Source organism: Oncorhynchus masou, chromosome 4 (assembly GCF_036934945.1).
Source record: "Oncorhynchus masou masou isolate Uvic2021 chromosome 4, UVic_Omas_1.1, whole genome shotgun sequence".
Lineage (NCBI taxonomy): Eukaryota > Metazoa > Chordata > Actinopteri > Salmoniformes > Salmonidae > Oncorhynchus > Oncorhynchus masou.
The window spans coordinates 6,057,836-6,073,625 of record NC_088215.1 but is presented as its reverse complement, the minus strand read 5'-3'; the positions used below and the strand labels follow the sequence as shown (position 1 = coordinate 6,073,625).

The following is a 15,790-nucleotide window of genomic DNA, read 5'->3' as shown; positions in this document are numbered from 1 at the left end:
TTAAGTATCGTTTTGGGCCAATGACTGCAGGAGAGCCCAGATGTTTCACCCAACAACAGAACTGGTTAGAGGGGTTTCTGAAGTTTCAACTGAGCTGTAATAACTGTATTCAGGCTGTTAGCATATGACTGGGATGGGAACTATGACAATTTACACACTTCATAACTGGAGCAATGATTGGTATCCCCAACTACGTGAATTTGCAAAGAAAACAATTTCACATTTATATGTTTTCAGAGAATAAGGTTGTCATGACAACATTTTTTTTTTTTACATGTTATTGGGCTTGAATCTACAATCACCAGCTGTCCTTTTGGGGCCTTCAGGACCAGGGATAGAAACTTGGAACATGTCAGAGGAAGCACCTTAGGCACCACAGTTGCACAAAACTTCTTTATTACTGTGCCATACAAAATAGAGAGGCGATGTTTAGAGGATTATCTTCACAGTCCACCTCACAGCGACTGCACAGAAATCAGTCAAAAATAAAACAAAACTCCTGGGAGATTCCACAGCCGATACAAAAAACAAAGTAAAAATCAGGGGGTCCAACCCATCTCGAACCCAGAGTCCAATGTGTGTTCCCTGTCCAGTGACGTCATCGTGGGAACTACTTCTTGGCATAAGTGATCTTCATGGCGCATTGGGCCGTAATCCGGAAGCCCTGCAGTGCATCTTTGGCCACTCCAGCCTGGCCCTCGCTCTCAAACTCTACAAAGGAGATGTCGTGTTTGCCAGGGACGAGTCGCACCTCTTTGAAACCAGGGAATCTATGAGGAAAAAGAGAAATCATGGGTATATTGAGAGGTGAAAAGATCAGAAATCAGAAATGTAATGAATAGAGCTGACATGATCTCCCTTTTCTACATGGTAGATAAGCAGGTTTGTTCTACACAATGCATTTCTATCTCAACGTCCTGTAGTTTTGCACCCTCTTGAACAGAGCTCCAGTTGCCATTCTGCAAAATATCATATCAAAGACTTCACCACCTGGCAATGGTGAAGTCTGAAACTTTTTCAGCTCGGAGACCAAGATGAGAAATTGACCGTCCTCCTGTGACCCAAATTGTCCCCCAACGACCCAAATTAAGAAGAAATAGTGTGTGATTACACGTGTATTCTCATAACTCACAACCTACCTCTCTCACATGCCCAAGGGCTCCTACCGATATTTTAAGAAACCCTGATATAAAAGCAACTACTGTATATTTCACAAGTTCACGAGCCAGACTCAAAAACAATTGCTGCCGAAGAATGAATGCAAATCAGGCATCTAGGCGAGTTTACTCATTTGACAACAAGATCATTCAATACTCACTGATTGAACAGCATGGAGAGCATCATTTCATTTGTTTCCTCTGGCAGGTTATTAAGGAATAGAATGTAGTTGGGTGGATTGTCTGGAACCTAAAAAGACAGAAATCAGTCTGATTGTCACATAAAACCTTCCCATGGAACATTTTTGCAGCTTAGTCAATAAGCAGAGACTATCTGTAGCCCCCCAACAGTTAAACCAAACAGGGCATATCAAAACAGCAAAAGGCTCCTTAAGTAGTGAGAGAAGAGATTTTTTTGCAAGAATACAAGTCACTTCAACATTGCGCTTATTAAGAGAGTCCATCATCACTAGTGATTTAGTCCGTCACACACAAGGGAAGTTTGCTGAGTAAACACAACCCCATATACATCTCAATGGAGTTGAGTTGTGACGCGTGTCAGCGGAGTGTACCCCCTATTACAGTCGGTATCAGTCGATACTTGAAGAAAAAAAAATGCATTCTTCACTGTGTAACTTGTACCTATGTTTCTCCTGTGTAACTACGTTATTTTCTTTGGGTGGTGCAAACCATATTTTTATTTTTTTTAATTTTTAAACAGCATTTTACGCGACCGCCGCCCAGGGAGCAGTTGTTTGTCAACGGAGAAGGCGCAGCCACGTCACTGCATGGCTGATTCTTTTTTTTGGGGGGGGGGGGATGCATAGAATGTGATTTCTTATCAAAAACTATGGATTCCAACTAACAAATCAGGACAAGCATTTAGCATTAAATCATTTATACAAGTATCACGGGACAGCGCATGTTCGAAGTCACTAAACTTCATATTCTATTGGAAAACAGTGGATTACACAGAGCAATCTGACAGACGTCACATAAAAGAACACAGTTACACAGGACAAACAGTTTACTCAGCAAACTAGGTTATAATTCTTGATAGGGCTAGAAAGGCTTACCTGCATGGTTGTTGGAGCATTGTTTGTGCTGGCTGATCCCTGTTAATAGAAAGGATAAACAAGTTATGAAAATAGCGTTGGAGGACAATTTCTGACTACATTCAAAAGCGTGCAGGATGGCTATGTGCAATATGTTGACAAATACTCGTGCCCTATGGCAGGGGTAGGCAACTAGATTCAGCCTTGGGACAAATTTTGTCAGAGCGGATGGTCGGGCGCCAGAGCATAATTATAACAATCTAAGTAGTGCCTTCTATTTTATTTTGCACCGTCTCTACGCACACTCACAGGACTCTACACACTCATTTTTATTTTACCTTTATTTAATAAGGCAAGTCAGCTGAGAACAAATTCTTATTTACAATGACGGCCTAGGAACAGGGGCAGAATGACAGATTTTTACCTTGTTGCTAGATCGAATCCCCGAGCTGACCTTTCGGCTACTGGCCTAGCGCACCATGACACTCGAACACACACACTTCATTTGTTCACACGTCTATACTGACACACGTACTCCCATATACGCTGCTGCTACTCTATCATATATCCTGATGCCTAGTCACCTTACCCCTAAACACATCTACTACCTATTTCTCCAGTATCCCTGCACATTGTAAATATGGTATTGGAACTGACCCTGTAAATAGCTTACTTTGTGTTCTTATTATTTCTGTTTTTGTTCTACCATATGTTATTTTTAGTACTACATTGATCTTGATTACTGCATTGTTGGGTTAAGAGCTGGCAAGAAAGGCATTTCACTATACTTGTGCACATGACAATAACATTTGAAAAATGTCATACATTGAGACACGATCACATACAGTCGAAGTCGGAAGTTTACATACACCTTAGACAATCCTTAATCCTAGTAAAAATTCCCTGTCTTAGGTCAGTTAGGATCACCACTATTTTAAGAATGTGAAATGTCAGAATTATAGTAGAGAGAATGATTTATTTCAGCTTCAATTTCTTTCATCACATTCCCAATGGGTCAAAAGTTACAGCATTGCCTTTAAATTGTTCAACTTGGTTCAAACGTGTCGGGGAGCCTTCCACAAGCTTCCCACAATAAGTTGGGTGAATTTTGGCCCATTCCTCCTGACAGAGCTGGTGTAACTGAGTCAGGTTTGTAGACCTCCTTGCTCACACATGCTTTTTCAGTTCTGCCCACAATTTTTGTATAGGATAGAGGTCAGGACTTTGTGATGGCCACTCCAATACCTTGACTTTGTTGTCCTTAAGCCATTGTGCCACAACTTTGGAAGTATGCTTGGGGTCTTTGTCCATGTGGAAGACCCATTTGCGACCAAGCTTTAACTTCCTGACTGATGTTGAGATGTTGCTTCAATATATCCACATAATTTTCCACCTCATGATGCCATATATTTTGTGAAGTGCACCAGTCCCTCCTGCAGCAAAGCACCCCCACAACATGCTGCAGCCACCCCTGTGCTTCATGGTTGGGATGGTGTTCTTCAGCTTGCAAGCCACCCCCTTTTACCTCCAAACATAACGATGGTCATTATGGCCAAACAGTTCTATTTTTGTTCCATCAGACCAGAGGACATTTCTCCAAAAAGTACAATCTTTGTCCCCATATGCAGTTGCAAACTGTAGTCTGGCTTTTTTAATGGTGGTTTTGGAGCAGTGGCTTCTTCCTTGCTGAGCAGCCTTTCAGGTTATGTCGATATAGGACTTGTTTTACTGTGGATATAGATACTTTTGTACCTGTTCCCTCCAGCATCTTCACAAAGTCCTTTGCTGTTGTTCTGGGATTGATTTGCACTTTTCGTACCAAAGTACGTTAATCTCTAGGAGACAGAACGCGTCTCCTTCCTGAGCGGAATGACGGCTGTGTAGTCACATGATATTAATACTTGCGTACAATTGTTTGTACAGATGAACGTGGTACCTTCAGGCGATTGGAAATTGCTCCCTAAGGATGAACCAGACTTGTGGAGATATTCAATTTATTTTCTGAGGCAAATTTCTTTTGATTTTCCCATGATTTCAAGCAAAAAGGCACTGAGTTTGAAGGTAGGCCTTGAAATACATCCACAGGTACACCTCAAAATGTCAATTAGCCTATCAGAAGCTTCTAAAGCCATGACATCATTTTCTTGAGTTTTCCCAAGCTGTTTAAAAGGCACAGTCAAAGTGAATTTAAACTTCTGACTAGAGGAAATCACTCATCCAGAGGCGGCGCTCCTAGTGGTTGGGGACTTTAATACAGGGAAACTTAAATCCATTTGACCTAATTTCTACCAGCATGTTAAATGGGCAATCAGATGAAAAAAACTCGAACACTTTTACTCTGCACAGAGAAATGCATACAAAGCTCTCCCTCGCCCTCCATTTGGCAAATCTGACCACAATTCTATCCTCCTGAATCCTGCTTACAAGCAAAAACTAAAGCAGGAAGTATCAGTGACTCGGTCAATAAAAAAAGTGGTCAGATGAAGCAGATGCTAAGCTACAGGACTGTTTTGCTAGCACAGATTGGAATATGTTCCGGGATTCGTCCGATGGTATTGAAGAGCACACCACATTAGTCACTGGCTTCATCAATGAGTGCATCGACAATGTCATCCCCACAGTAAGTCGCTCTGGATAAGAGCGTCTGCTAAATGACTTAAATGTAAATGTAGCATACATACCCCAACCAGAAGCCATGGATTACAGGCAACATCCGCACTGAGCTAAAGAGTAGAGCTGACGCTTTCAAGGAGCAGGACTCTAACCCGGTAGTAATCCCACTATGCCCTACGACGAACCATCAAACAGACAAAGCGTCAATACAGGACTAAGAATGAATCCTACTACACCGACTGACGCTCATCGGATGTCGCAGGGCTTGCAAACTATTACAGACTACAAAGGGAAGCACAGCCGAGAGCTGCCCAATGACACAAGCCTACCAGACGAGCTAAATGACTTCTATGCTCGCTTTGAGGCAAGCAACACTGAAACATGCATGAGAGCATCAGCTGTTCTGGACGACTGTGTGATCACGCTCTCCGTAGCCGATGTGAGTAAGACCTTTAAACAGGTTAACATTCATCTGGCCGCAAGGCTGGATTACCAGGACGTGTACTCCGAGCATGCGCCGACCAACTGGCAAGTGTCTTCACTGACATTTTCAACCTGTCCCTGACTGAGTCTTTAATATCAACATGTTTCAAGCAGACCACCGTAGTCCCTGTGCCCAAGAACACTAAGGTAACCTGCCTAAATGACCACAGACCCGTAGCACTTACGTCTGTAGCCATGAAGTGCTTTGAAAGGCTGGTCATGACTCACATCAACACCATTATCCCTGAAACCCTACACCCACTCCAATTTGCATATCGCCTCAACAGATCCACAGAAGATGCAATCTCTATTGCACTCCACACTGCCCTTTCACACCTGGACAAAAGGAACACCTATGTGAGAATGCTATTCACTGACTACAGCTCAGCGTTTCAACACCATAGTGCCCTTTAAGCTAAGAAACCTGGGCCTACAAAGCTAAAAAACCTGGGACTAAACACCTCCCTCTGCAACTGGATCCTGGACATCCTGACAGGCCGCCCCCAGGTGGTAAAGGTAGGTAACAAAACATCCGCCACGCTGATCCTCAACATGGGGGCCCACCAAAGGTGCGTGCTTAGCCCCCTCCTGTACCCCAGGTTCACTCATGTGTGCATGGCCAGGCACAACTCCAACGGTAACACAACAGTAGTAGGCCTGATCACAGACAACGATGAGACAGCCTATAGGGAGGAGGTCAGAGACCTGGCTGTGTGGTGCTAGGAAAACACTCTCCCTCAATGTGATCAAGACAAAGGAGATAATTGTGGACTACAGGAAAAGGAGGGCCGAGCACGCCCCCATTCTCATCGACGGGGCTGTAGTGGAGCAGGTTGAGAGCTTCAAGATCCTTGGTGTCCACATCACCAACAAACTATCATGGTCCAAACACACCAAGACAGTCTTGAAGAGGGCATGACAAAAACCTATTCCCCCTCAGGAGACTGAAAGGATTTGGCATGGGTCCTCAGATCCTCAAAAAGGTTCTACAGCTGCACCATTGAGAGCATCCTGACTGGTTACATCACTGCCTGGTATGGCAACTGCTCGGCCTCCGGCCGCAAAGCACTACAGTGGGTAGTGCGTACAGCCCAGTACATCACGGGGGCCAAGCTTTCTGCCATCCATGACCTCTATACCAGGCGGTGTCAGAAGAAGGCCATAAAAATTGTCTAAGACTCCAGCCACCCTAGTCATAGAGTGTTCTCTCTGCTACAGCACGGCAAGCTGTACTGGAGCGCCAAGTCTAGGTCCAAAAGGCTTCTTAACAGCTTCTACCCAAAGGCACAAGACTCCTGAACATTTAATCAAATGGTTACACAGACTATTTGCATCGCCCCCCTCTTTTATGCTACTGCTACTCTGTTCATTATCTATGCATAGTCACTTTAAAAAAACTCTACCTTCATATTACCTCAATTACCTCAACTAACTGATACCCTCGCACATTACCCTGTACCGGTACCCCCTGTATATAGCCTCGCTACTGTTATTTTACTACTTTAATTATTTGTTACTTTTATTTTTCACTTAACATTTCCTTGTCTTAAAACTGCATTGTTGGTTAAAGGGCTTGAAAGTAAGCATTTCACTGCAAGGTCTACACCTATTATATTCGGCGTATGTGACAAATAACATTTGAAAATGTGATTTGATATACTATACTAGTCTCACCAGTGCTGGTTTCTTGGCCACGTTGGCCACTTGATCTTGAGCCTTCTTCTTCCTGTCCTTCTTCTTGTCCTTGTCCCCGAATGTGCCTCTGATTTTGGAGATCACCTCAGAATCTGTCTTAGCATACTGAATGCGCTGAAAATAAGAGAGTTCAAGTACAATAAGATTTTTGCTTAGCACAGACCTGGGTCGTATTCACTAGAAACCAAATGGTAGAAAACAGACCAAAAAGCTGAGGAACTGCCTGAACTTGTCCACTAAGAAACTCCCCATTTTCACAGCAAATTTTTTTGCTCATATATGGTAATGAATACCACCCTGTACTACTCCCATTTGTGAAACTAAGTAGTAACTTACCATGGGCTTATTGTAGAAAGGAAAACCTTGAAGTTGACGCAGTGCGTTCGTAGACGAGGCAAGCTCTTTGAACACCACAAACGCCTGCCCTCTCATCTTCATGGTTTTCATGGCAACAATGTCCATGACTTGCCCAAACTGAGAGAACAGGGCATAGAGTGACCGCTTCAGTTCTAGAAGGCAAAAAAAAAAATGTTACTTAACTGTTGTTACTTATAGACAATTGACACAGACAAAGAAATCTTTGTAAACTTACTACAGTTCCAGTACAAGAGGATAAATAGCTATCTATTCCCGAAGGAACGCTGTAGCTAGAGACATGATCTTGGAACAAAGTTGCACTGTGATTCTTACCATCCTTCTTGATCTTATCATTTACATTATTGATGTAAATGGTGTGGTTTGGTCGAATATCCATGATTAACAACTTTCCCCTGGGGCTCTTTCACCTGGAACAACACAACAAAAACATAGCCACATTAGCGGGGTACTATTTTTTAAAACAAAATTAACAAATAAAGAAATAATTGAAAAAAAGCGTGGTACTTTAGCTTGCTAGCTAGCTTTAGCTACTACTGGCTAGCTAGTACAGTACAATGAATGAAGCGGTGAGGCACGCTAACTAGCATTAGCTAGCTATTTAAGATTTCTAGTAAGCTTTATCACCTCGAACTGATAACTGGTGCCGCTGACCAGACAAATGTACAGATTAAACAGATCAATATGTACATGTGTGCAAACAGAACATTTCCTGAGCCCTGATTGCGGATAAACTGACTTGAGACTGTGAAAACACTCACCTATCTCTACACACTTTCAAGAGAACACAGGAAGTAAATGTGTGCGCGCTGGTTCATGGTTCTTCTTCGGTTAATCAACAGTTCTCTACCGCCACCGTCTGTACAGGGGTGTAACTATTTTCCCCACGAATGTAATTTGTCCTCACCGAGTACCCGTATCAGCTTTGTGATTTACTATCGTATGACACTTTGTGTGTTTGATTATTTTTTCTGTGACGGTAATGTTAGCAGGCTAATATAAAGTGCACGCTCAAGTCTCAGGGAGGCGCATAAAGTAGCAAGCCCTCTTCGTTTGAAAGTAAACTTGGCTCTGTGTATAACCGGTCGGGTGGTACAAAGGAAATTGGAAACAGACTCAAGATAACGAATCCAGATACCGAATCGCGCTTAGCCAGCTGGTTTTGGGTGCTAGCCACATTTATTTGTACTTCTCACGATTGGGTTGTTCCTTTCAAGGATACCTGGTTCTAGTAGCAGGTGACGCCGACAAAACAGGGATGTGCAATGGCATCGGTGCGGGTGGCTGTCCGGCTCAGGCCTATGAACAGACGGTAAGTAAAGAAAAAAAAACATGCTAAACAAAAACGGCCAAATTATGCTATTGTTGTTGTTACTGGTTATATTGTTTCCTTTGAAGAGAGGCGCCCGCCTGGACACTGGCTCACTGTGATACATTGTAACAATTTCGAACGTCTAACAGTTTAACACATTCTAATTTGAATGGCCATGTTGCAGTGACACTGCGTATTATATTTTGTCATAACAAGCACTGACGTTGCCACAACTGGGTCTTCCAAAATTTAGAGGGAGACAACATTTGGGATTTAAATGCCAACCCCACTCAAAGGAGCACGGGCCCACCACACACCACATTGCTAATCTACCAATAAGAACGCCTGGAGGTTGGCACACACACATTATTTTATGTAGCAGACAGCTGGCAAGGTGACGGGTGAACAGGTTAACCAACAAAATAAACATGAAGAATAGGAACTAGAGCTACCATGGCTGTGCTGTGTCCAGTATTGGGAGTTAGTATTAGCAGCCACCCAGGGATTATGGGATACCTTAATAATTTTCTGATCTCTATCAAGAATTGCATGGCATTTTTTTTATCACAAACTATTTCCTACAGTAAATAGGATGCATACATGCATGATAGAAGACAACCACCCTGCCACTTACTCTACACATTTATGCTGGGGTGGTAGGTAGCCTAGTGGTTAGAGCGTTGGGCCAGTAACCGAAGGTTGACGATCAAATCCCCAAGCTGATAATGAAAAATCTGTCGTTCAGCCCCTGAACAAGGCAACCCACTGTTCCTAAGCCGTCATTGTAAATAAGAATTTGTTCTTGCCTAGTTAAATAAAATAAAAATGTGAAATGTATTGTATGTGTGTGAAATATTATGTACAGATTCCAAATAAGATCCACTATGAACCTGTGGGGGAAAAACAAGGAAGGATTCTGAAGGAAGTGACCTTTGACACATTTTTTATACCAATTGGCCTAGAGTACAACCTGATCCAGTTGGCATTGTGTTAATGGTAATCTGTTAGGCACCAGAAAGTACGGTTTTATTTCATTACAGTATATCATACTGGAAAGGCCACTAATAATAAGCTTGAACTGAATACTTCCACAGAGAGTCTAGGAATAGTCATACCAAGAGATGTTTCCTCCAGACTTTTAGTGATCAATTAAGCAAATATGAACTAAGAGGATTCAGTTGGCATTCTTCCCGACCCCAGACGGCATACACTAGCCCGATCTTAGAGAGAATGTAGTCTTCTGGTACCTTTCTTGTTGGACCAATTTGTGAATCACAAAGTACTGCATTTTGGTAATCTTTTTTTTTTTACTCTGGTGCTCCTTCATTGGTTCACTGTCTCTGTTGCATCCTGGTTTGGCTCAAAGAAAGGTGAAGGTTAGTTATTTGGAAGTATTAACCTGTTTTGATTTTTACAGGGAGAAGGACTTGACTGCCAAAAACATAATTGAAATGAAAGGGGACAAGACCACCATTACAAACTTGAAGGTCATTTTAAGTTTTAAACAGCATTTCTATTGCAATAATAATCAAGCGTTGTGAGGGTTTGGCCGGGGTAGGCCGGGGTTGCCATTGTAAATAAGACTTTGTTCTTAACTGACTTGCCTAGTTAAATAACATTTCACTCCACTTTGTCTTTACAGTATATTTCATCCTATTTTGTTGTATTTAATTAGATACCAGATGGCATTACCGGGGATTCGATGAGGGAGAGTAAAAAGACCTTCACCTATGACTTCTCCTATGACTCCGCTGACAGTAAAAGCAACACCTTTATCTCTCAGGAAAAGGTAAATGTCATATTTCAGTCGGAAAATGTTATCTGGACTAACACTTTCTGTTTAAAAAAACAAACATTTTTCAAATGTGTTTGTTGTTGTCCATATCAGATTATAGTCAAAGCAGCTTACATTTGCCTCTGTTCATCTGTCATTATTATTTTTTTTTTTAAACTTCTAGGACATTTTGTTATGAATGGAAGTTCATTGAGTCAAAACAGTTGACTAATGTTCTGATAGTCTAGTCTACATGTTGACTCTCAAGCTTCTGACATAAGATATGACTTACTGTTGCGCAACCTTTAAAAAAAAAAATCATAATATTGCATCATACAGGGGTCAAAGTAGATGTAATTTCTTACTGGTACAGTACCTTATCACATACACACTTTTTGGGAGGCTGAAACAGAATTACTTAGAATCCATGTTAAGATCTCTGTGGGCCTAAAAGTACAGATTTGTTGTTTAATTTGAATGTATTGCATTTTTAATGTGGCATTAACATAAACAGTCATGACGTTTTCATCTGATTATCAGCCTACCTCCTCATGCCTTTTGCACACATTGTATATAGACTCCCCCTTTTTTTCTACTGTGTTATTGACTTGTTAATTGTTTACTCCATGTGTAACTCTGTGTTGTCTGTTCACACTGCTATTCTTTATCTTGGCCAGGTCGCAGTTGTAAATGAGAACTTGTTCTCAACTAGCCTACCTGGTTAAATAAAGGTGAAATAAAATTAAAAAAAATAAAAATCAAACAATTAGAGGACAATGCTCCTTGCAAGCCTGGCTATTTGCGCACGTTTCTCCACTATAAAATAATTCCTGAATGCGTACAGTGCACTGTGCACCCGCCATTTGATGAATGGAAGGAGACATCAGTAACAAAACACCAAGAGGTGTAATGAATGACATTCAGTGATTTTGTTTTTGATTAGGCTTACACTTGTAACTTGAATTGATGCGTCCACTGTCCACGTGCATCTTGGTCACAGCCACTCATCTTTGCCTTTGCAAAATGTGTTATCGCCAAACCACATCGCATTTTGAAGCGTATTGCACACAATTGCCAACTTTTCATGTGGATGACATGCGGTAATGATAAATAATTTTTTAGAGGTCTACAGTTTTCTTGGAATCTTCTTGGAATCTTTGTTTTAATTATTGTGATATGTTCAACCGGTACAGCGTACAGACTGTCCTGGACCTTACCGGCTTAATTTCACCCCTGGCATCATGTCAGTGCAGTTTCAATAGTAACACAGCCTATGAGCTAATTGTTATAAATGTGTTTTAAAACTATGCATACATGAATTCCATATTTTTGACTTTGTACTGTATTGGCTAGATTATTTCTTTCACTGACTGCTTACAGTGAGATATGTTTGAGGTAGTTAGATCTGGGGCCTGTTCAGGAGGTCGCAACTTTACAGAACATTTAGATCTAAATGTACTGTTTGGAACAAATGAGTGCCTGTCATTGTGAATCGTATCAGCTACATTACATTCCAATTTGCCAAAGCTCTGAACATTTCACCTTATTGAATAAGCCCATGTTTGCCCTCTTCCTTTGCAGGTGTTCAAAGACTTGGGCTCAGACGTTCTCAAGGCTGCATTCCAAGGCTACAATGCCTGCATCTTTGCCTATGGGCAGACCGGCTCGGGGAAGTCCTACACCATGATGGGAAATCCAGTGAGACAAACATTCCCTTTCTTGGCCTGTGGTCATAAAACAAACCGGAGTAGGAGCGCTGATCTGGGATCAGGTCTCCCTTGTCTATATAATCTTGTTCATGATTATCCTACTCTGAGACGCTTTATGAATACAGGCCCAAATCAAAGACTGGTCTGTGTTCAGCAGTTCACATGATTAAATATATGAATGATTAAATATACAGTACCAGTCAAAAGTTTGGACATGCCTACTCATTCCAGGGTTTTTCTTTATTTTTGTACTATTTTCTACGTTGTAGAATAATAGTGAAGACATTACAACAATGAAATAACACATATGGAATCATGTAGTAACCAAAAAAGTGTTTAAAAAATCCAAATGTATTTTATATTTGAGATTGTTCAAAGTAGCCACTTTTGGCATTCTCTCAACCAGCTACCTGGAATGCATTTCAATGAATAGGTGTGCCTTGTTAATCTGTGTAATTTCTTTCCTTAATGCATTTGAGCCAATTAGTTGTGTTGTGACAAGGTAGGGGTGGTATACAAAAGATAGCCCAATTTGGTAAATGACGATGTCCATATTATGAGAAGGACAGCTCAAATAAGCAAAGAGAAACGACAGTCCATCATTGACTGACCTTCATGTCTTAAAGTAATCTGGACAATTTCAAGAACTTTGAACGTTTCTTCAAGTGCAGTCGCAAAAACCATCAAGCGCTACGATGAAACTGGCTCTCATGTGGACCGCCACAGGAAAATAATCCTCAGTGTTACATCTGCTGGCTCAGTCGGTAGAGCATGGCGCTTGCAACGCCAAGCGTCGTGGGTTCGATTCCCGCTGGGGCCACCCATATGTAAAAGTAGTGGCCCCAGCCGACTTGTAAGTCGCTTTGGACAAAAGCGTCTGCTAAATGGGATATATTATTATTATTTATTATATTATAAGTTCATTAGAGTTAACTGCACCTCAGGTTGCAGCCCAAATAAATGCTTCAGAGTTCAGGTAACAGACATCTACATCAACTGTTCAGCGGAGACTGTGTGAATCAGGCCTTCATGGTCAAATTGCTGCAAAGAAAATAATAAGAAGAGACTTGCTTGGGCCAAGAAACACGAGCAATAGACATTTAGATCGGTGGAAATCTCCAAATATGAGATTTTTTGTTCCAACTGCCATGTCTTTGTGAGACACAGAGTAGGTGAACTGATGATCTCAGCATGTGTGGTTCCCACCGTGAAGCATGGAGGAGGTGTGGGGGTGCTTTGCTTGTAACACTGTTGGTGATTTGTTTAGAATTCAAGGCACACTTAACTAGCAGAGCTACCACAGCATTCTGCAGCGAAGAAAAACCCTTGAATGAGTAGGTGTGTCCAAACCTTTGACTGGAACTGTATAACGTACAACAATCATGCCTCTCTGACATGGAGATAAGGAATCAGGTCTACTCTGTTCATGACATTTCTGGAACTTTCCACAACATTTGCCTACTCAACAGAGCTGTTGTTTTTATTATCAGACTATTGGGACTTCAATCAGTCGTGGAGACCCTAAGCAAATATCACAGTGACGAAGGAGGGCTCTGACAGTCCTGTTTAGGGGAAAGTGATTAGGGGAAAGTACAAGTCAAAGTTCAGTGTCAGTTTTCTCTGTGGCCTCTTGTATTGGATTGTTTTGGAGAAAGACTAAAGCCAAACATGTGACATATTTAGAGTTTTCCCTGTAATGAGTAATGGATTATTTTAAGATCTATTCTGTAACATATCAACAGGTTTCCTCAATCCAGTCCTCCACTGAACAGGGTCAATTATTGTCAGGTTTAATGTCAAATTATCGTCTGCGATTGATTAAGTGTTTGATCTATGGATTTATTTTTCATCAGGGAGATGCTGGTCTCATTCCACGGATATGTGAGGGTCTGTTCAGTCGGATTGCTGGGATGACTCGTTGGGATGAGGCCTCCTTCCGCACCGAGGTCAGGTAAGAGAACTCTGTCCATTGTCATTCTCTGGAATAAAAAAAATAAAAAAAATAATGTTTTTATTTAACCAGGCAGGCCAGTTGAGAACAAGTTCTCATTTACAACTGCGACCTGGCCAAGATAAAGCAAAGCAGTGCGACACAAACAACAACACAGAGTTACACATAAACAAGGCCATAGAGGAGAAATAATAAAAATGTAGCATTAACACTGGAGTGATAGATGTGCAAGTAGAGATACTGGGGTGCAGAAGAGCAAGAAGATAAATGACATGGGGATGAGGTAGTTGGGTGTGCTATTTACAGATGAGCTGTGTACAGATACAGTGATCGGTAAGCTGCTCTGACAGCTGATGCTTAAAGTTAGGGAGGGAGATATGTCTCCAGCTTCAATTAAGAAGCTTAAAGGAATAATCCACTCAAAAACAGTACTTTTGGTATTTGTTGCATTAGTCCACTGTTGATACTGTGACAAAATGTTGTGCATGTCAGCAATAAAGTTTTCAAGATTATATAATTTTCCAAACACACATTTTCACAGCCGGCGTGATGCGTTTTGCATCATATGATGCACTGGCTGTATTTCTACCTGTTTGAATGGCAATAGGTCCAATACACACAAATTACCCTGGGAATCGATAGAACATTGCTCAGAGATGCACTAAAAAGATATAACATAAAAAATTGGATAATCTTTCCTTTTTAATGGTGGCTCAATGATCCTTTTTTAAAATGTAATAAAAAGGGATTGCACATGATCAGTAGACAATCCAGCAATTCGTACCTCATCCAAGAGACGACAAAAAGGGTCCCTTAATAATAATTGGTAAATATCATCAGGCTAAACTTGACCTCTGAATGACCTCTTTATATCCTCTCAATGTCATCAGCTACCTGGAGATCTACAATGAACGTGTCAGGGACCTGCTCAGGAGGAAGTCCACCCAAACCTACAACCTGAGGGTGAGGGAGCACCCAAAAGATGGACCCTACGTGGAAGGTAAGACAACAATATGCTTTTTAGATCATAATGAATGAGATTATAGGCGCATAAGGGACCTAATTTGGTATTTTCTCTATTCATTCTGAGACCGATTCCACACCTGTCCTGTAAGGCAGAATGGTGGCTCCCAAGCTCATTATGACAGTGGATATCTCTCTGTATTATGAACTCAAATGTTAATCCAATCTGACCCCAGACCTGTCCAAACACCTGGTGCAGAACTACCACGACGTGGAGGAGCTGATGGAGGCGGGCAACATCAACCGTACCACGGCCGCCACGGGCATGAACGACACCAGCAGCCGCTCGCACGCCATCTTCACCATCAACTTCACCCAGGTGGGCTGCTAGGCAAGCTAATGCTACAGCTACCGCTAGGCTAGCTAGCTACTGCTACTCCAGAAATGCTCAACTCCAGTCCACAAAGGCCGCAGTGTAGTAGTCCTTGTTTATTAGTTAGGGACTGATTCAGTTACCAAGTGAGTGGACTCCTAGCCAATCAATGACATTGATTGAGAGAAATAAAAAGTAACGGGACTGTGGCTTTGGAAGACTGTATGCTGCATTATATGCTGTATGTTAACCCTTAAAGCGGTTGCCACTAATAGCATCTGTGATGGCCAATATCCATATTAGGAAAAATTAGATACATACAGTGTTGAT

The 15,790-nt window shown here is 41.7% G+C and overlaps 2 protein-coding genes across 13 annotated transcripts in view; one reads left to right on the top strand and one right to left on the bottom strand.

Annotated features, from left to right (window-relative positions):
• Positions 1-379: 379 nt before the first annotated feature.
• On the bottom strand, positions 380-8,201 carry LOC135522197 (U2 small nuclear ribonucleoprotein B''-like). Of its 2 annotated transcripts, none has more exons than XM_064948251.1 (7): positions 8,140-8,201; positions 7,694-7,788; positions 7,340-7,512; positions 6,983-7,117; positions 2,234-2,272; positions 1,319-1,407; positions 380-770 (listed from the first exon to the last, which is right to left on the bottom strand). In XM_064948251.1, exons 2-7 carry the CDS (start codon positions 7,755-7,757, stop codon positions 611-613), a joined length of 660 nt encoding a protein of 219 aa, XP_064804323.1. In that variant the 5' UTR covers positions 7,758-7,788; positions 8,140-8,201; the 3' UTR covers positions 380-610. The 2 variants fall into 2 exon arrangements, with proteins under 2 accessions (XP_064804323.1, XP_064804329.1); XM_064948257.1 differs by lacking the exon at positions 8,140-8,201 and adding an exon at positions 8,006-8,118.
• A 57-nt stretch (positions 8,202-8,258) lies between these two features.
• Positions 8,259-15,790, top strand: part of kif16ba (kinesin family member 16Ba) — a 29,372-nt gene continuing 21,840 nt past the window's right edge. For all 11 annotated transcript variants that reach the window (XM_064948213.1, XM_064948205.1, XM_064948196.1 and 8 more), the window contains exons 1-7: positions 8,259-8,690; positions 10,108-10,177; positions 10,366-10,479; positions 12,046-12,162; positions 14,027-14,124; positions 15,015-15,124; positions 15,324-15,466. In XM_064948213.1, coding sequence (XP_064804285.1) covers positions 8,644-8,690; positions 10,108-10,177; positions 10,366-10,479; positions 12,046-12,162; positions 14,027-14,124; positions 15,015-15,124; positions 15,324-15,466 — 699 coding nt within the window. In that variant the 5' untranslated portion in view covers positions 8,259-8,643. The remainder of the gene's footprint in view (positions 8,691-10,107; positions 10,178-10,365; positions 10,480-12,045; positions 12,163-14,026; positions 14,125-15,014; positions 15,125-15,323; positions 15,467-15,790) is intronic.

Excerpts from the sequence above, each read along its gene's own strand:
- LOC135522197 (XM_064948251.1), bottom strand. The coding sequence starts at position 7,757 with ATGGATATTCGACCAAACCACACCATTTACATCAATAATGTAAATGAT. Across the intron at positions 7,513-7,693 it reads TGATAAGATCAAGAAGGATG|AACTGAAGCGGTCACTCTAT; the intron begins GTAAGAATCACA and ends TTTGCCTTCTAG. Across the intron at positions 7,118-7,339 it reads CTTTCTACAATAAGCCCATG|CGCATTCAGTATGCTAAGAC; the intron begins GTAAGTTACTAC and ends TCTTATTTTCAG.